The 20,573-nt window shown below is 45.5% G+C and overlaps 1 protein-coding gene across 1 annotated transcript in view; it reads right to left on the reverse strand.

Annotated features, from left to right (window-relative positions):
* AGBL4 (AGBL carboxypeptidase 4) overlaps positions 1-20,573 on the reverse strand; it is a 1,601,862-nt gene that overhangs the window by 88,563 nt on the left and 1,492,726 nt on the right. Inside the window, exons 8-9 of the mRNA XM_045064492.1 lie at positions 19,180-19,294; positions 1,480-1,591 (exon numbers count right to left, since the gene is read on the reverse strand). Of these exons, the coding sequence (XP_044920427.1) occupies positions 1,480-1,591; positions 19,180-19,294 (227 nt within the window). The remainder of the gene's footprint in view (positions 1-1,479; positions 1,592-19,179; positions 19,295-20,573) is intronic.

Consider the following 20,573-nt stretch of genomic DNA (forward strand, 5'->3'; position numbering starts at 1 on the left):
ACGGGTCTAAATCCCTTTCTCTCTCAGTCTTGGCTGATCTGTGTTCTGTAGCACGGATGAGTGCCCAGTTGTTTGTGAGCGAATCAATGACTTCTCAGTGATGTTAGCAATGGCAGGCTAAAACCTCTTCTTTTTAGCAAACCTAACTCTTCCCTTTGGTTCGTCCTCCATGCCCTACCCCCCCAGCTCTCACCTCAGGGATTCATCTAAAACACCCCTTTTTTTCGGAGGCTCCCACTCTATCACTTCTCCTATCCTGTTTCTTTTTTTAAAATCATGCCTCATTGTCCTCTTTGTGAATAACTGTTTTTTATCTATAAATCATATTGAAGTTGGCATAAGAGAATTTGCCATGTTCAATCCAATCCCATTCTACCAATAGTTTATTGAATATTTACTATCAGCCAGATCAGAAAAAATATCAGGGCTACGGCAGTCAAGGGGCCATGAAATCACAGTCATCAAAGTTAGAAGAGAATCAGATGTTATCTCATTCCAGTATCTTCCAAACAATTGAATCTCCTCTATGCATCACTTTGATAGTGTCATTTAGCTTTGAGGTGAACCCTTTCAGTAAGGCAAAGCTTATAGCTCCTACATCCACTCCATTTTAGGCTGAACGAAATGTTAAAATTTTCTATTTCTCTATAGGCCTTACCTCTTCTTTTTCCTTCCACCCACGAGATGTCTGTCCTGTCCTCTCTGATAGCTCTTTGGGGATAGAATGTTTGTGGTCTGTTTCCTTTCTCTAACCTATGAAACCCCTGTGTCTTTTCCTGTTTCTTACAAAGTTTTGCCCCTATGAACAAACTCAGTATAGACACCCACTATTCCCCTTTTTCTGGACTAGCAGGCCCTTTTCTCTAGGAACAAGTTCACCATGACCACCACAGCCCCCAAGTCCAACCATGTGGTTCCTGTGTGGTTGTCCTATTCTTACATATCCTTGCCTCTGGGGCCAGAGTTGACTTGCCCAGAGGTGGCAGGTTCCCCAGGCTGGGCCAGTCACAGTCTTTTTGGAACTAGAACTAGAAAATGAGAGTTGATCACTCTCCAGTGGTGGAAGCCATCAGATGTGACACTTGGCTCTATGTCTCCTACAGGTGGAGGAGGCCAGTCTACAGTCTTTAGTTATGTGAGATATACTCGTACTCTTGTAATAAATTCTCTATTTTGTGTAAACTAATTGAAATTAGATATCTTTTGCTTACAGCCAAAGAACGCTGTGAATCTGCTTCACTATATTTTCTTTATCCCAGAAGACCTCCTGAACCCAACTGAACCTGATATTTGTGAGGGGTACTGGAAGGTACTTGGGTCTATCCAACTTAAAGACAAGACCAGCAGCCCTCATACTCACCCTGGTTTTGACCCTGTTCTCCTAATTTGGAGCTCCTACTGGAATTTCCCAGTACAACACTGCTCTTTCCCAGATTAAGCCTTAAAACCAGCAGGTGCTGAAGGAGATTGGTTACTCACTGGGTCATTGTACATCTGGATGATGAGTTGTTTCACTCCATGCAGTGTGGGGTGGGCCCACGGAGAAGGATCCAGCCAGTGACGGTTCAGGTCAAACCCCATTAGAGAGCACCTAGGTAGTAACCAGAGTCAGAGTCAGTATGAACAGGACAAGCCAAACTTGTCATTTATAAATACAAATACAGCTTGGAGTAGGATTAGTCCCTGTCTCACCTTCCTAGCATTTATTTTTATTATTATTATTATTATTTGCCAGAGACAGTTCTAAACATTTTACATATATTAATTCAATCAATGCTTTCAACAACCCTATAAAGTCACTACTCTTACAATTCCCACTTTATATAAGATGAAGCTGAGTCACAGAGAGGTTGAGATATTTCTGTGGAGGAGTCTGACTTCAGTGTTCATGCCCTGAGATCACAGACCCATGGACATCTCTTCTACAGGGCAGTAGAGAGAAGTGCTCAGGCTGAAGTCACTGGTGTCCCTAATATTCTTCTCTGTCTCACACCCACAGCTAACCCATTGTCTCTACCTTCAAAATATATTCAGAACCCAACACCCTTTTATCAGCTCCACTGACATCACCTTGAGCTCTGGCCAAGGTCCTGAGTTAATGATATGAGGGTGTCCCTATTTTGCAGATGTGGAAACTGAAGCACAAGGAAGTTATAAAAAATGGCTTGATTAAAGAGGTGATGTCAGGATTGGTACACAAGCAGACTGCATTAATTCAAGAAACATAATCTAACAGAAGAAAGAAGATATGCTCACAGGCTTGTATCCATTTATAATTCAGGACAATGTTGTAAGGATTAAATGAGATAAACACATGTAACTTCATTTAACATGGTTTCTGGTACATAATAGCAACTTTAAAATATTATGTTGTTGTTTGATTGAACTTTTTATTATCATTTTATGCTACATCCTGTCAGAGTGACAGAATAATAAGTTTGCAGCCCGTGGGCTGGGGTGGGCAGTAGACAGTAGTGGTCAGGGATAACTGTCTATCTTTTCCTCCAGTCTGGGAGTCAGGCAGATCTGAGTTCATAACCATTGTCTGATCCCTCCTAGTGTAATAGGCATTTACCCATTTTCTTTGGCGAATGCCTAACATCTAACCCTGTGATTAGAGGGGACAGGGTCGGGGAGAGTTTGCTCCTCCATCATGACAGATGAGGAGACTATGGTGGTGCCTTTTCTCCCACCACAAAAGACAGATGGGCCAGATGCTCCTTCTTTGTGATATGCCAGCCACAGCAACAGGAAACCAGACTCAGTGGCAACAGTCACTTCCTTCCATGACTTAAACTTGGACTAGGTGATACAAAGCTGAAATCAGGTGTACAGCCGTGGTACCATGGAACAGAGGTAGATTATTGCTGCCAACAGCCAATCTTCTGCCCTCCAGGGCTATTCTGTTAATTGTTTATTTTCCAAATGTGGCCCTTCCTATAAATTCCCTTCTTGCTTAAGTGGCTGGAGTTAGTCCTTGTTTCTTTAACAGAAAGTATGCCTAACTATATAGCTCTGTAGCCTAATTTATAGTAAACCCCAGAGGCTGGGCACCAAACAGATGGAACCATTGGTCTGGGTGCTATGCCCACAGAGCTCTTCCAGCTTTCACTCAGCATCTAAAAATTTGGAATGGAATGTTATTTTTAACAACAGGACTTAATCACAAATGACTGCAACCTTAAGATATTGGTTAGCTTACCTACTTCTCCTCTGCCTTCAATATGTAAATATTAAGAATGCCCTAAGCAATGCCTTGCTCCATGATACTTCTATGACCTGATGCTCATCACCTTCCCAGGCAGCTTATCTCATTCTTGGACAGCTCCATTAGGAAAGTCCTCCTTCTCTGTAGCTGAAGTTTGTCTTCCCAGTGACTTCCCGCACTAGTCTCATCCTTGCCTCACAGAGTCACACAGAACCATAAGGCTATGTTGTGAAGAGCAGGAGCTCTGGAAGTCACAGTTAGGTTTAAGTTTTGATTGGTGACCTTTTAAATTTTCTTTTTAAAAAACCCCTTTGGTCTTCTGGTTTATCATAGGTATAATGAGGAAAACAACCTTGACTTTCTAGATTGTGAACATGAACTACTAATGGCCCAGCAGAATCCTCAGAACAGAATGAATATTAAATAAATGGCAGCCAGTGATGACTGGCAGTGGTGGAGACTGTCATATTGTTGAAATCATCTAAATCTAAATATCACCTCCTCCAGGAAGACCTGCTGACTTACTCTTTGCAAATGTGGGATAGGTACTTTTCCTCTGCTCCCACGGCATCCATTGCTCTCCACCATCTCCCACCCAGCCCATCAGAGTGGCTACAGCACAAGACATAGTAATTACTGAGTCTGTCTTTCCCACTGGACCATGAATTCCTCGAGGGTGAGGATGATGTCTTATTCAGGTTTGTATTCTTATGCTTGACAAGAGTCTGGACAATGGTAGACCTTGAGGAGTTAGTTGTTGAATGAACATTCCATTCTTTCCCAAGAACTTTCCAACCTCATATGATCGAGTTCTTACAACCATCCAGGCAGATAGGTGGATTCCATTTTTCTGGCACTGAAAGCCAGAGAAGGTAAGCCATTCCTTCAAGGTCACCTACTTGGTACTCCACAGGGCCCAGACTAGAATCCAGGTCAATTTTCCCAGAACCCTTGGTATTCCCATTTGGCCATGCTGCTTCCAGGTAGCCTCTTTCATTCAAAAAAGTGAGATTCAAAACCTAAGAGAAGGTATTATAGGCAAAAGATCCTGAAAGATCAACACCTTGATCCAGCCTGTTGATGAAAATAGTGTAGCTGGTGACTCAAAGGTCACTTAAGCTTCAAAGAATCCTGGAGCTCTTCAGAAGCTAAAGCATTGGTGAAAATCTTTAGTGAGCAGTACCTGTGCTGGGTACTTTTTGAGCTGATTTTTTAAAGAACATTTCTAATTGTAACAGTTTATCAGTAGGTGGGTATTTACTAAAGAAAAACCTTAGTAAAGATGCAGGAGCCCTGCCCAGCTAGGGGCCAGGGAACAGACCTCTAATGTCTATATCATCTTGCAACAGTCACTTCCCCTCCTGGGGCTCCGTGCTCTTCTTCTTCTTCTTCTCTTATTCTTTTTATTCATTTATTTATTCATTTTTTATGTTTTAAGTTTTTATTTTAATTCCAGTTAGTTAACATATTAGTTTCAGGTGTACATCATAGAGATTCAACAATTCTGTACATCAACCCGTGCTCATCACGACACGTGCACTCCTTCGTTCCCATCACCCATTTTACCCATCCCCCCCAACCCACCTGCCCTCTTGTTCTCTATAGATAAGAGTCTATTCCTAGGTTAGTCTCTCTCCTTTTTTCCCCTTTGCTTGTTTTGTTTCTTAATTCTACATATAAGTGAGGTCATACAGTATTTGTTTTCTTGACTGACTTCTCTTGGCATTATACTCTCTAACTCCATTCATGTTGTTGTAAATGGCAAGAATTCATTCTTTTTTATGGCTGAATAATATTCTATTGTATAAATATACACCACATCTTCTTTATACATCCATCTATCAGTGGACATTGGGCTGCTTCCATATCTTGGCTATTATGAATACGGCTGTTATAATATCATTATATGATAAAGCATCACAAATTGGGCTTTATCCCCAAAGTTAAGGACTTGGAATAAGCACACATTTCTGATAAAATACCAAGAAAACAAAATATTCTAGGGAAAGGATTGATAGTTTTAAAAAGAAACACCAAATAGTCAAGGGGTACCAATATCTTAATGTTAATTGCATGCCTTTTTCAACATTTGATATTTGTATGGGACCCAATTTTTCCCTCTTGGAGTTTTCAAGTTGCCCTGAACCTTGAAGAAGGGATGCACATTGGCCAAAAATCAAGTCCTCAGAGAGCATTCCAGACAGAGGGTGTGGCATATACAAAGTTCAGCAAAGTGAGAATGGTTGGAAGTTACACATATTTCCAACAGGCTACTGGTGGTATTATGCTTGTGTCCCTAACTAGGCTGGAAGCACCAGGAGGACAGGGATGATGTACTTTCTCTTTAGTGGTTGACCCAAATCATCTGCCTAAAAGCAGAGGAATGGACAAGGAAAAGGCCATGCTCTCATACTATGATTGCCAGTTTAGAGTCACTGAGTGTGAAATCCTGGGTCTCTGCTCTGAGTCTCTGTCTCCTTGGACTTCTTCTATTCTTTATTTATTTCTGAGATGAAATTTCTGCATGAGCTCGAAGTCAGGACCCATGTTCTGACATGGATGGAACCCTTTACGGTAACAATGAGACACAATGTTTGACATTAGGATCATTCTAGAAAAATCCAATTTTATGGAAGTCAAATTTATATATAACTACATAATATGTATTTTCATTCTCTTGAATTGAAGATACTTTTGACTATCTTTTGTTTCTTCTTCCAAACTGTGAGACCAATGGGGGCAGGGATTATGTTTGTGTCATCCTGCCCAGGCCCACTCCAACTTACCTACTACAGACCCAGGTGTAGAGAAGATTCATTATATCTACTGAATGAATGAGTGAATGAACAAGTGTATGAACAAATACCCTGAAGATGTGCAAAGTTTAGGTAATTATTGAAGACATTTTTTTTTAAAGATTTAAGTACCTGTTATGTGCTAGACACTTTCACAATAACCAAATAAGGTAGGTATTATTAATCTTCATTTTAGGGTACCTGGGTGGCTCAGTCAGTTAAGTGTCTGTCTTCCACTCAGGTCATGATCCCAGCTTCCTGGGATAAAGTCCCAAATCCCACAAGTTCCTGCTCAGAGGGAAGTCTGCTTCTCCCTCTGCCCCTCCCCCCTGCTCATGATCTCTATGTCTCTCTCTCTCTCAAATAAATAAAGTCTTTTGAAAAAATATCCTTATTTTATAAGTGACAAAATAAAATCCAAAAGAGATTTGACTTTAGAGCATCACTTGGCAACTACTAGGATACAGATCAGATTTGAACCAAGACCTTATCAATGCTAGGATGATCTCCAGTGATTTTTTTTTGAGGTCTCCCCCCTCCAAGCCATGGCAATGCTGTGTCATCTGTGAAAGAGACCCCAAGCTACTCCTGTGTGCTCTTTCTTTACTGGTCTCTTCCTCCTCTGCCTAATGGCAGAGATACAGTGGCTCTAGAGAACATTGCTCAAATGGCAAGTAAATAGCTCCATCTTGTGAAGGGCATCGTGCCCACCCTTTTTGCAATAATGGCAGCTAGAACGAGAGCAATGATTTTAATTCCCCTCTTTATGATTTCCTTTTCATCTCTTCTATAGGATAGAGAAAAAGACAGCTTGGCGGCTCCAGATCAATCTCATCTGAGCCCTGTGGGGCTGTGTACTCCTGGAAGGGTGGCATTGACAGGCAGAGATATATGGGGCATGCATGCAATTGTCTTTCAAACACAGCAGTTTTTCAGTATTACCAATGAGCTAGATTGGATTAAGTATATTTGCACCAAAAGCAAAATAAATATTGCTTTATTTAATGCCACTAAAAGGTTGGGATTCAATTGTCCTTGGCCTGAGGCACCTTCTAGCTCTATTGATTGGCCAGTGTCAGAATGCCAGACAGTCTGTCATCAATAGCTCCTGCAAAATGCTTAGCAGGTGGGGAGGGATCTACTGTGGTGGAGGATAGCAGGCAGTGTCCTCTGTCCCACACATAAGGGATAATTACAACGCATCTGCTCCGCATCACCACCCCAGGATATTTAAAGCATTTCCCTCATATTCTCCCTTAGACTATCACAAAAAGGATGCCACTTGGGCTATCAAGGCAAAGAGGAGAATGGATAAGAAGATAGTGGGGTATTTGGGTGGCTCAGGTGGCTGAGTGTCTAGGTCTTGGTTTCCACTCAGGTCATGATCTCAGAATTGTGAGATTGAGCCCCGCTTCGGGCTCCATGCTCAGTGTGGAATCTGCTTGAGATTCTCACTCTCCGTCTGCCCCTCCCACTCGTGCTCTCTCTCTCTCTATCTTTCTCTCTGAAATAAACAAGTAAAAACTTAAAAAAGAAAAAAAGGTAAGACCATGGGTTCCAAGTCAGAAGGACTTGGGTTTGAGTCTCAGATTTACCACTGAGTAGTTTTGTGACCTTGGACAAATTCACGTATTTTGTTCAAAGATCTGAAAGCTCCAGGAGGGCAGAAACTGAATCTATTTCATTTGCGATTGTGTCTTCTGTTAGACACACAGTCAGCTCTCCACGAGACTGAATAGAGGCTCAGAAAGCTTAAGTGATTTGTCTGTAGCCCAGCAAGGACAAGTGAGAGAGGCAAGACTTGAATCCAGTTTGTGAGTCTAAAGCCCATGTTCTTAGCCATTACTTTGTTCTCTCTTAGCAGTCCTGGGAGTCAGGTCAGTGTCCAATTGAGGGGACTCATGTGAGGTGAGGGGTGTATGTAACACCCTTAATTTTTAAATGGGGAAATTGAGGGGCACCTGGGTGGCTTGGTCCATTAAGCATCTGACTTTGGCTCAGGTCATAGTCTCAGGGTCCTGGAATCAAGCCCTGAATCAGGCTCCCCTCTATGCGGGGAGTCTGCTTGTCCCTCTGTCCCTTCCCCTTCTCATTTCTCTCTCTCTCTTTCTCAGATAAATGAATAAAATCTTTAAAAAAAAAAAAAAGCGGGGAAACTGGATCTCAATTGGAGGCTAACATGTAGAGTACCTTTGTGAAAATTGACAAAAGGTGCCCCCCCTCCAAGCTGACAAACAGGTGCCCCTTCTGAGTGGGTGAAGTATTGCTCTGGCTCGACATGGGGTTATGAGCAGTTACAGGCAGCCTGGCACCTTAACCAGGAGCCTTTGGGCAGTATACCAACTGCTGTACATGGGAGGAGGCCCTGGACATTCCCAAAGTCCATAGCAGAGCTAGGATGAGGTGGGAATTCCTACCTCCAAGGGTCAGCAAGATCTTGGAGCCTGGAATGGTGGCATTTCTGGCAAGGTGTTGGGGCTGGGGGAAGGGAGTACTCAGACCATATGTGGAAAAGGGATCATCTTTAACTTTGAAATTCCTGGGTCCTTATTACTAGAGGACAAGGAGAAGCTTTGTTGGAGTGCCTTTTCCCTTTCCATGGAGAGCATGTGCTCTAGGGTTTTAGTCTCCTTCTACCCTGTCTCCTGCTTGGTAGCAACACCTGGCTTGGTGGAAAGGGTGGGATGTCCCCCTGGTGACTTAGGACAATTCTGAGAATCACCAACTGAAAGGACCCAAGATTTCATAAAATCCAATTCCCATATCTCAATGACAGGGAAATGGAGGCCAAGGTCACATAGCTATGTAAGAATAGCATTGGAAGTTCATTCCAGGACCAAGAGATTATTTTCCCTCAATAACAACACTTGACAAGGAGTAAAAAGAACCATTTAACAAAGTCCAAGGGGGAACATTTTCTAAAGGAATGCCCTGGCCCGTGGGTCTAGGAATCATCTATTTCAACTTCTCAAATGAGAAAGGGTAAAGGAAACAAAAAAAAGAAGAAAAGTTCTTCAGGTCCTCACAAGCTCTGGGAGCAGAAGAGACCCCTGCCCACCCTATCTAAGCCCCAAAAGTAGCTTAGATGGCAGTGTGGACCCTGGAGCCACACTGCCTGGATAAGATCCTGGCTTTGGCCACATCTTGGCTGTGTGGCCTCAGCCCCCATCGAGGCAATGTGGATCTTGCTCACCTCAGAGGGTTGTTTTGAGGATTAAATGAGATCAGCCATGAAAAATGTTGGAGACACTGCCTTGTTTGAGATCAGGGCTACACATGTGTTACCTGGTCTTAGAGTTTGGTCTTGGTAAGACTGTCAGCGTCTTCCACAAACTGGTCTCCACTTATATCTCCAGCTTCTTTAGCCATGTCCCTAACCTGTATACCACACAAGGCTCACACATGTTACATCCTATGAACTAATTGGAAGAAGGTGCCCCCTCCTGTGGGCTGATGTAATTTCTCCAAGGCCCAAGGCCAATCAGGCCTGGGCTGCATGCCAGCTGCCACCTGCCCTCTTAGCTGGTGCCTTGTGCAGTGCGTGAACCTACACTGCGGTCTGTAGCTGTGACCATGCACAATGGCCACATTAGACCACTTGCTATTCCCCAAGGCTTTCTGTGCACTCAGGACTCAGGCAGCAAGGCTGAGGCTAGGCACTGGGGCTCTAGGGCAGCTCTCTGGTTTTGACTCCTGGATCTCTAGGAACTTGGGCAAGGTATTTAGCCACTCTATGTGCATCGGGTTCCTTTATGTAATATGAGGATAATATAAGAAACTATGCCATAGGTTCATGGGATTGTTAGGAGGAACCTCCCATTTCAACTCCAACAGGGACTCCTAGTCTCCAGCAGTGAGAGAATGGCTCTCTCTCTCTATTCCTTTGTTTCCTCTTCTCAGAAGTTGCTGGTGAAACTTGAAACTTACCTGATTCATTAACTTGAGAAAAGAGGAAGAGCCTGTTGGCCTCTGTTGGCCTAGTCCCTCCATGCATGACTCACTGAGACCTGTAACCCTGCAGGGTTCCATGCTGGCCCTCTCTCTGTCACTGGTGTGCCTTCTGAGAAGCAGCTCACTTCCTGCTTGGCCTGGGGTTGGTGGCAAAGTTGAACTTTGGGGTGCCATAGAAGGTGGCCAGTTTTAGCCACAGAGATAAGCCATGCCTCCCAAATCCTGCTTTTAATCAAGAATAAAACTAGTATTTTGACCCCTGTCTTTCTGATCCCTCTATCTCCTAAACTGGGGGGAGTGGGAGCGGGTGTATGATGAGTTCCATCTTCAGTGGAAATAATACATAAAAACACTTAAAACAGGGCCTGGTATGCATAAATTCAATTAATGTTTGTATTATTATCAACACTGTTGTTATTTAACACTATTCCTCTGTTTTAGAACGTGCTGCCGATTTCTTCCCCAGGCTAACTCTGCCCCATCCCTCAAGGCTTACCTCACACAACACCTTCCTGGGGCCAAGCACAGGGCAAAACCCACCTCAGTTCCCCAGGGCACGGTACAAAGTAGGTGCTATGTGAGGGCCTGAGGGAAAGAAGGGGGTGGTGAGGAAAAGAAATAAAGAAGAGGGAGAGGAAATGATTGAGTTGAAAGGCTTCTGAAGCAGAAGTGCAGTGCCAGCAAAGGCACAAGCGTAAGCAAGGGTGGGCCAGTTTAGGGCCCTGCAAAGGGCCCAGGTAGGTGAGAGGAGCGGAGGGAGGGTGTTCGGGCAGGAGCAAGATGGGCTGTGGGAGATGAACCTGAGGAGGAAGCTCCTGGACACCAGGCTCCACAGTTCAGGTTCTTGCCAGTGGCCAACAGGGAGCCATGGGAGGATTTTACACAGAGAACTAACACTCTTCAAGCAGTGGTTTAGGAACTAAGACCAAAAATGACAAAAGTTCTTGATTCTATTGTTTTGTTCTCCAGACTCCCCAGCCACTCATTCGGGGTTACTGTCTCCTCAGAGGCCTATGTTCACTGTAGAATCAATTATTAAAATCAACTTGCTATCAACTCTCTCTTTGAAATGCTATTCAGCTGGTCGCAGGGACAGAGATGGGGGGCTGCCTCCACAGACATCTAGCCATCTGGCCTTTTCTGTGGAACCTGGCTGCGAAGCTCATTTGAATAATTGGTTTTGGCGGTGTGCACTTGTGGGTTAGACACCTGATTACACTGCCAGCCCCAATGTCCTTTCAGCCTCCTTAGAAACATTGCTCGGGTTACATAAGGCAGGAGAGTGTTTCTGGGAGGTGAGGCTCTGTCTGGTCCCTGTTGTCGCTCGTACTTTGTCTCGACTAACTGTGTGGCTCACTCACTGTGTGACCTTGAGCAAGTTTCTTAGCTTCTCTGTGGCTCCGTTTCTTCTTTGTTCAAAGACAGTGATTCCCACCCTCTCTATCTATATGCCACAGGCTTCTAGCAAGGCTCTAGGAAAAGCCAGGGGAGTTGGGAAGTAGCAGAAAGGCAAGTGGGGAGATACATGTTGAAGAGAGCTCCATGTCAGGAAGCAATGTGCATACAGGCTGCATTGGGAGAGGGATGCCCCCAGAATGTTGGGGAGCGATGTGCATGCAGGCTGTATCAGAAGTGTGTCCCCCAGAATGGGGCTTGGGATGGTCCTTTCCTACCCTTGTTCCACTAGTTAGCTCTATGAACTTGAGGGACTTCGTTAATCTATCTATGCTTCAGTTTCCTCATCTGTAAAATGAGAATAATGATAGAGTTGTACTGAGGATTAAATGGAACAGTACATACAGAATGCCTTGAACGGCGGCGGGCCCTGGAGGTTGTTGGCTATGCATCCCCACCATTGTTGCCATCATTGTCATCATCATAATTGATCAGTCCTGGACACTAGGCCTCCAAGGCAGATGATGACATACATCTGGAGTATGTTCAGAAGACAGCAGGAAGGACAGGGAGGGAGCTGGATTTCAGGTTGCATGTGAGCAGGTACAAGGTTCTGGGGGAACAGGCGCTGGCAGTGGTTTGAGTAGAGACTAGGGAAATGTGGGGACACACAGTTTTCAGACAGCTGAAGGGCCACCATGTAGAAGATAGACTAAAACAGAATAATCCTTTGGGAGGGAAGTAGAAGGGCTGGGCTGGCAAGTTTAGCCTGAGTCCCAAACCTCTCTAGCAGTTTGAGCTAGTAGTTTGGTGATACTTTAGAAGGGAGGGAGCCACCCAGGCATGGAGGTAGACAAGAAGGGGGGGGGCCCGGCTATCAGTCGGGATACCGAAGGGATCCTGGCCCTGGATAGAGTGCTGAACTGGCAGTCTCAGCTCCTCTCCTACTCCAATGCTGACAGTGCTGGGACAGAGGCCTTGATGGTGTGTGTGTGGTGGGGGGGGGGGCAGGGGTGGGGGTGGAAGCAGCACGGTGAGAAGGGGCTGGCAGACCTCTTGGTGAGGTGGTCCTTGCAATGGGCCTTTGGTTTCCATTTCTAGCATGATGAAAGTGCATGGTTTTGATGCCGTCAAAGAACAAATAGAATGCTGACATGTATTTTACATTTTATGTAGCTAATTATATGTTCTATCCCATTTTGGAAAGTTTAAAATATTTCCTCCTTTGGATGTTCGGGTGGGCAAGGTCAGCCAGTTATGATGCCTGTACATGTGCGTGTGTGTGTGTGTGTGTGTGTGTTGGAAATACCTTGCCTAGTATCAGCCTCTGCTGTGCTTAATGACATCTTGCTGTGCTGATCTTTTTTACTGTCTGTGTCTGGTGAATTCCTATGTATCTTTCATCCTTTGAGAACACCCCCCCCCAACACACATCACTGTCAGTCAGAGGGAGGCACAGCCTGCTTTCTGGACACCATGTAGCAGGAGGTGAAATCTGTAGGAGGCTGCAGTTGGCCTGCCTGGATTCATAAACCTGCTCTGACCCTTTCTGCCAGGGGACCCTGGCAAGTTTCTTGCTGCCTCTTTGCTTTCACTTCCTTCTGTATTTAAAACAGAGCCATAGAAATGGACTCATCAATATAGAGCCCAAACGTGCTTGCGGGGGTAGGGGATGGGCAAAACAGGTGAAGGGGATTGGGGAGGGCAGCAAAACTGCAGTTCTAAAATAAATAAGTCCTGGAGATGGAAAGTATAGCGTCAGGACTACAGTTAATAATTTGTAGTGGCGTATACAGACAGATAGTGACTGTGCTTACACGGCGTGCTGAGGACTGTGCAGAACTGCCCAATCCCTGTGATGTCCACCTGAAACTGATAGGTTATTGACTACCAACTACACTCAGTACAACCGTGTGGAATTTTTTTCTCCTCTAGTTTTTGACCACTGTTTAAAAATCTCCTTGTGAATTAACTTGAGCTGTCCTTTACTTTTCTCATAAGTTATTCAAGATTTTCTTAGGGATTTCAGTAGTTCCTCATACAGGGATTAATTATTTCTCTCCTGTGTTCTTTAGTTTATTCAGTTTTAGGACAGACAAGCGTTTCGTATGAGAAAGATGGACTCTAGGACCCCCTGGGCTGCTGGGAGTGCTAAAGGAGATGCTCTCTCTAATGCAGAGTTAGTCGGCACTTAGACATTAGCGTGCTATGAGCCAGGCCTCTGCGGTATCACTCACACACCCCTGTAATACAAACACTGGGCTTCTTATTGGCAGAGGCTGCCTCTGATTTCCATCTGCTTCCCTAAGGCCCAGTGCAAGGTCTGACACTCAGCAGGCCCTCAATAAACCTTCGTTAAATTGGATTTACTGCACCAGAGCATCCTGGGCTACGTGAGGATCACTAGGGCCAGGAGATTGCCGACAGGAGGGCTGAGCCTTTCCACCGCGGGGGCTGCGGGGCCTTGCTATGAAGCTGAATGATTTCTGCGCCACCACAAGGGGTCTGGGGCTCTCCCCCACCTCCATGCTCCCAAGAAACACTGAGGTTTTCTGAAGATGAGAAATTTCACAGCATCCTGCTATCTTTTGGGTAACTGCGTATTTTATGATGACTAATAGGCAATTACTATGGTAATATTGCAATTCAGCATGTGTGAGGTTTGGGAAATGAGAAATTATGGGTAACTACTTTGGACTCATTTCTATGGTAACAAAAAGTAATTGTCATTAAATACCAGTTATACTGAGGCTGTACCTGGTAATTATAGATTTTTATGCCCAGAAACATAAATAAAACCAATAAATTTATTCAAAGGTCTATGACTGTTTACTTATACGTGGCTCTATGGGATACACAATGACAAGCATCTAATTAAGAAATGCAAACCCAACACAGAGTTTCATATTGTCAGATGGAGATGGAGAGTCTGTTTTTCAAATGCAAGGCAACTCATGCATTGCACATGCTCAGAAGGAATCAGTCGTGGTAGGGTCCTGGAGGGGGTGATGGGATGGTGGCAGCGGAAGGGACAGTGTGTGTGCGCAGCCACTTTGGATGCAGGACACCGGGGACTGCCAACACACCAAATCAATGGTAGACGGATTCAGCCCATCGCTCCCAACTCCCAGAGGACGTGTTGTAAAGATCAAATGGGAGCTGCCTTGCAGCTTCTCGGTTCTCTAACACCTGAAGTTATAGAATTTGTCCCTTGAGAACCCAGGCCTCAGATCCACCCAGAACCCTCCAAAGATGCTCATAGGGCATCAGTACTGGTACCGTTCTTCTTATTTTTTTATTGTGGTAAAATACACAAAACGTGCAATTTACCGTCTTAATCATTTCTAAATGTGAAGTTCAGTGGTATTAAGTACATTCCTAATGCCTTGCTATCATCACCCCCCCGTCCATCTCCAAAACCCTTTTTATCTTGTCCACCTGAAACTCTGTACCCACAAAATCCTGACTTCCCATTCCCCTTTCCCTTTAGCCCTTGGTAACCACCATTCTACTTTCTGTGATTTTGACTATTCTAAGTACTTTGTATAAGTGGAATCATGCAGTATTTGTCTTTTCGTGAGTGGTTTATTTCACACAGTAAAATCCGCAAGTTCATGCATGGTATTAGCCAGACCATTTCTGATGGTGCCTCTCCCCAGTGCTACTACTAACTGGCAGAAGATGTCTTCCACCTCCTAGTGCTTTTCCAAGAGGGGAGGAGGGAAATGGAGGCCAGAGGAGAGGAGTGTCTCGCCCAAGAACAAGAAGGCTCAGGAGGGTGGGGATCCTTAGAGCTCCGTTCTCTGCGTCCGTCCACCCCTGGCCTGTAGGGCAAAGGCCCTGTCTGGGGATGTGGAGAGTCCCTGCATACACCATGTGACTTCAAACCTGGCTCTTCACCTTCATAGCCTCAGTTTCCCCTCTGTTCAAATAGCTATAATAAAAACAGACTCTCCTTTCTCAAAGAGTTGTTGTAAAGATGAAATGTGGTTTTTTTTTAATGCCTTTAAAAGATAATGTCTTGTACGGGAAAGACGTGTGGCTGCAAACCCAGATTCATGCCACACAAAGATCAAAACAAGCGGGCTTAGGAGGCCGCGTGGGGGCAAGTAAAGGGTTGGGAAAGGGGACACTCGGCCAGGGCTCCTCGGCCCCCGAGACCGGAGCTCCATGCCCTGGCACTGTTACTAAACCCTGATGCTGAGTCTACTTATACCCCTAGGAAATACATGTCAGGGGCCCATTCTGTGCTGGGTGCTCTGCCAAGCTTTGGGGACAGAGGCGGACAAAGTCCTGACTTCACGCAGGCTGCTGTATAGAGAAGGAGGTTGTCCTTAAACAGATAGTCACAGGAGTACCCGCGTGATGACGACTGGGGCAAGGGCTAGGAAAGGGTGGGGCCGATGCCTAGAGAGTCCTTCCTATGAGCTGGTATTAAGCCTCAGAGTGAGCTGAAAAAAGGCCGCTCTGGGGGAGTGGCCTAAGTGAGACAGCGTATCCAGTGGCCTCACGTCATTATTTCACACCATGGCATCATTGCTGTCCGTTGTGATGTCATCTAATGACTGGGGATGGTTCCTGGGGACGTGCTCTTTGCTGTCACCAGCTGAGGCCCCTCCGACTCCTCCCGGAGGCCATAGTCCAGGCACATATAGTCTGGTCGGCAAACGCTGCTGCCTTCCATGGAAAGGGCATTATCTGTCATGCTGCAACAGCTGCCGTCGGCCGTGCTGAAATACTATTTTACTATAAATACCAGAGTATAGGTACTTGTCCTGTGAAATATAAGTTCTGCATGATCAAACCCGGGAAATCTCCTGCTGTTCCTTCCTGGATTGGAGTACATGTGTTTTTAACGGAGAAGAAGGGAGAGGGGGAGAGGGGGAGAGTGGGAGAGAGATCAGATCCCTGGCCATGAGGGCAGGCCTGTGTCTCATTCTCCACACAAGGTCTGGCATATCTGGGGCAGACCTGCTTCCCTGCCTGCTCCTCACAGCCCACACAACCCAAGGCAGCTTATTTCACTTTCCTGAGGCTTGAGAGACTGTACATCCTGAAGGGATGTTGGGAGGGAAAGAGGGCAGGAGGGGGGGGACATGATGGTCTGTGATCCAACCTGTTTCCAGCAATGGGATGAGATCCTCTGAGGTCTGGGGCTGTTGACTGCCCTGAATTCGGCCAAGTACCCTTCCCTCTCTCCCCAACTCCCTTCCTTGCTTCCTTTGCTCCTCTCTCTCACCTTTCCTTCAGTACTCAAGCTAATTTGGGTAGATTTTCATTATTTGCTAGCAGAGAAATCTCGGTGAACACCCTCCTTCGCGAACTTGTGTGAGAATTAAATGAGATAAGTGTAGGAGAGCTTGACGCGGCACAGAGTGGGCAAGCAGAATTCTTGAAATGGTATTTCCCAAAATGAATTGAATAACCTCTGATACCACTGGGGGCTGGGAGGAGGCAGAGGGGGGAAACCAGCTGTACAGGGTTCCTTGGGTTCCCCAAAGGGTTCCTTGGTTCATCTTTGGGAAACACAGGGTACATTTTCCCCTCTTGAGATTGCTATTGATCGGCATATTCAGAACTGAAAGATCTTGTAAGAGAACACAGTTAATTTTGCTTAGCTCTGTGTTTCCCAAACTCACTCAAACACCAAACTCCCTTCTGCCCTACATTGCGTAGGCAAGTGCCCCCAGGATTGGGCCACACTGCTACAGTCAATGAGGGCTGGCCTGGAGCCCCTCTAAGGCACCTTGAAGCTCTCAATCCTGAATATTATTACTTTTCACCTTCTCCAAATCTTCAGTAGTGAATGGTCATGACTGATAGGCTCTTTGTTGCAACTCAGAGCTGTTTTAGCAATAGGATTAATGCCTGTGGTTAGAGATTTGCTCCGGCTCTTATAGAGAGAAATACATATTCTCATGAGGAAAACATTGAGGGTTTAGATTTTAATAGAGAACCATTTTTGAGGGTTGGCACTCTTTTACCCTGAAATCCCCCAATCAGAAAATCTGGAGCTTGAAGACTTATAGAAAGCATCTAGTTCCCCATCACCATCCCAGTGGCCATCAGAGGCCCAGGAGGGGAAACATTTTGGTCAAGGTCACAGACCTCTTTCCATCTCACCATCCCTGTACAGCAGAGGATGACATACATAAGTGCATAGAGTGGACAAAATTGACCTCTGACCACTGCTGCTCTTGTAATTAAACAGAAATGTTAACATAAATCAAATGGTCTTTCCACCACCATTACCGCTAACAATGCCTTCTGTCCAGGGAAGGTGGAAAGGCATTGCTCTCAGGCCTGCAGCAAGCCATAAAACCTGCCAGTGCTAATGAACCATTGCTTGAGCCAATTAAGACAGGAAACAAAACTGTCTTTAATTAAGGCATCATGCATCCCATGGGCTCTCTCTAACTTATACCCAGAGGTATTGGGAAGCCCTGCTGGACACAGTTGCCATGCTTTTGGAAAGCAGTAAACCAACTCTGTTTAAAAGGGATCTATCTGGGTATTGAAAAATCTGGGTTCTAATCTGAGCTGTGTAGGCTTTAGTTTCTTTATCAGTAAAGTCATCCCTTTCCTTCACTCATGTCCATCAAATAGTTCTTGAGCATCTACTGTGGGCTGATCCCTGCAGCCAGGCACCATGGACACAAGGACCACAAAGGCTCAGTCCCTGCTCTCCGCTGGCCTGAAGTCAACGGGGTCCTTGCAATGGGATAACTCTTGTTCAATAACCAGGCCTGTGCGTGCTTAGAGGACGAAATAACTAATTCTGTTTGGGGGTTTGGGGAATGCTTTCCAGAAGGAAAGACATGAGCTGTGGTTTGAACAAGAGTTAGTAAGATAAGGAAGGGATAGCAGGTTCTGGGCAGAGGGCAGCCTTGAGGAAGGTAAGGATCAGGAACCAACAGGACATGTCTAGGGAACTAGGCTTTGCTTAGAGAGGCTGCAGCAATAGTTCTAAGAATGGAGGGTGGGAAGCGAGGCAGAATGTGGACAGATAGGCACCAGGTCACATAGAGTCTCTTCTGCAAAAGCTACAAGGCTGAATGTTTGCAAGGTGTGGGACTAATCCACTCTAAAGATGTGTAATGTGCACAGTGAAATTAGAGAACTAGTCAGTTTCACAGGCTGTGTGACTTTGGGCAACTCAGTTGCCTCAACTGTCAAATAAGAATAATCACACTATCCAAGAGGATTCAATGTTCCATTGGCAGATGATTCACTGGGCAGTTAAATTTTGGGCTATAAACTGTGGTGCTCAGCCAGGAGAAAGAGAGTTCAAGATCTGAGTGCATGAGTGCATGTGGGGCAGGCTTGTAAGCCCACAGCAGAGAGAAATGCTGCTCAGATGACCTGGGATGCCACTTTCCTTCATCAATGACCTCTAAGAAGAAACACAATCAAAACAGTCATTCCTATCACCCCCATACGATATTCTGCCAAGCACATTTGTCCCCACCATTTCTTTTGATCCTCACCAGTGCCCTATCAGGAATGTGATCATTGCCTTCATTATGCAAGAGAAACTGAGCATCAGACCGGAAAGTGAATTACATGGAAGTGGGTGCCAAAACTTGTTCTAGTTCTCCTGACTCCTGGCCCAGCAAGTGGACCAGAAAATCCTAGCAGGTTACCTCAGGTGGCTGTGCATAAAACATCCAAGGCTCATTAAGTCACATTCTCAAAAATCAGGGTGAAAGTTCCTCTAGTGAATTCATGAGTAATATGAAAATTTTCTCAAAAACATATTGCCTTTTTCTTCTGGCTTCCATCCCACCATTCTGTGACTAGCAGCTTCTGGGCTGTTCCCCTGCTCCTCACCTGTAATTGCCCAGGTAGACTCCATCAGGGTTGAGCATTGGTGCAATCTTGAAGACCAGGTGCTCCCGTAGGACACGGGCAATAGGGTGCTGGCTTATAAGAAAGTCAATGATCCCTAGGGAAAGAGAAGAAATCTGGGTTAACCTCAAAGTGTTTCAAGAAGGAAGGAGCACATTTTCCTCAGCTTGGAAGCAGTAAGAGCTCCAAAGGTGATTTTTGGCTTATGTTGTCAAGCATGGTGGGTGTCTGGCTATGGATTAGGTGTTGCATGGTGAGTTTTATAACCATATTTCTGTTTCTAAGGGACAGTTCAAGACATAATGTTGAAGCCCACGGGCAGATGGAAGAGTGTGTGTCCTGCTGCAGAGTATCATGTGGGCGTCTAAGAAAAAAGCACTTGGGTTGTGCCTTGGAGGTCCTGGATTTTGACAGATAGAGATAGGGGAGAGGCAGGGTAACTCCAAACAATGAATTAAGAGCTACTCTCTAATGTCTAAGTGTTGACATTGGATTGGACAATTACAGGGTCAGGGACTCAGGGATCTAAACCCTCCTACTGCTGGTGGTTACACCAGAAGGCAGAGAGGAGGAGGAATTTGGTTATAGTTACATGAGGAAAAAGAGGTTTCTTCAATGTCCCAACTCTGCCCCTCTTCCCAGTTTGAGAACCCGCTGTTCACAGGCCTGGTTCATGCTGCTTCTCCCTGCACCAGTGCTTGCCTCCAGGTGATCAAATTTAGAAAAGGTGAATTCTCCATGACTCTCCTGCCACAATCAGACAGGCCCTAGGTCTCTTCCTTGTATCTGGCAGATCTGCCCTGTATCTCCATCCCTCTGCTGCTTGTCTTTTTTAGGCCACCACCACATATGGCCTGAATGACTGCGACCACTTTGGGGGCGTGCCCTCATCAGAGTAGCCAAAGGGATCCTCCTAAAGTGCAAATCAGAGCCTGTTAATGCCCTCATTGACTTCCTTCTGGTGATAGCCTGTGTAGCTTGATGAGGGGGCGGGGGGGACAAACAACCCAAGTTCTCACCCTACCCTTCCCTCCCTTCTCCACATTTCAACTTCTTCAGAGACCTGGGGAAAAGGAGGTGAAGCGGAGCCCTGGCATTCCATGAAATAACTGTAATGCTGGAAAACGGCAGGAGTGTGTACACGCTTCCCAGAGTGTAGAAGGGAACACCTTTCCTGCTGGAGAGAGAAGGAAAGGCATCAAGGAGAAAGAAGCTTTGGAGCTGGGCCCTGAAAGATAAGCACGTTTTGACAGACAGACAGAAGGAAGCAGCAGGGTAACTAAGAACCGACCATCCATGGGCCAGAGGCAGGCACTTAGCTCCTGGAATGATAAATGGCTCCACAGCACATCCCGAAACTGCTGTGACCAGTGAGG

The sequence above is a fragment of the Mustela putorius genome, unplaced genomic scaffold, assembly GCF_011764305.1.
Source record: "Mustela putorius furo isolate JIRA1106 unplaced genomic scaffold, ASM1176430v1.1 tig00003853_pilon_pilon_pilon, whole genome shotgun sequence".
Classification (NCBI taxonomy): domain Eukaryota; kingdom Metazoa; phylum Chordata; class Mammalia; order Carnivora; family Mustelidae; genus Mustela; species Mustela putorius.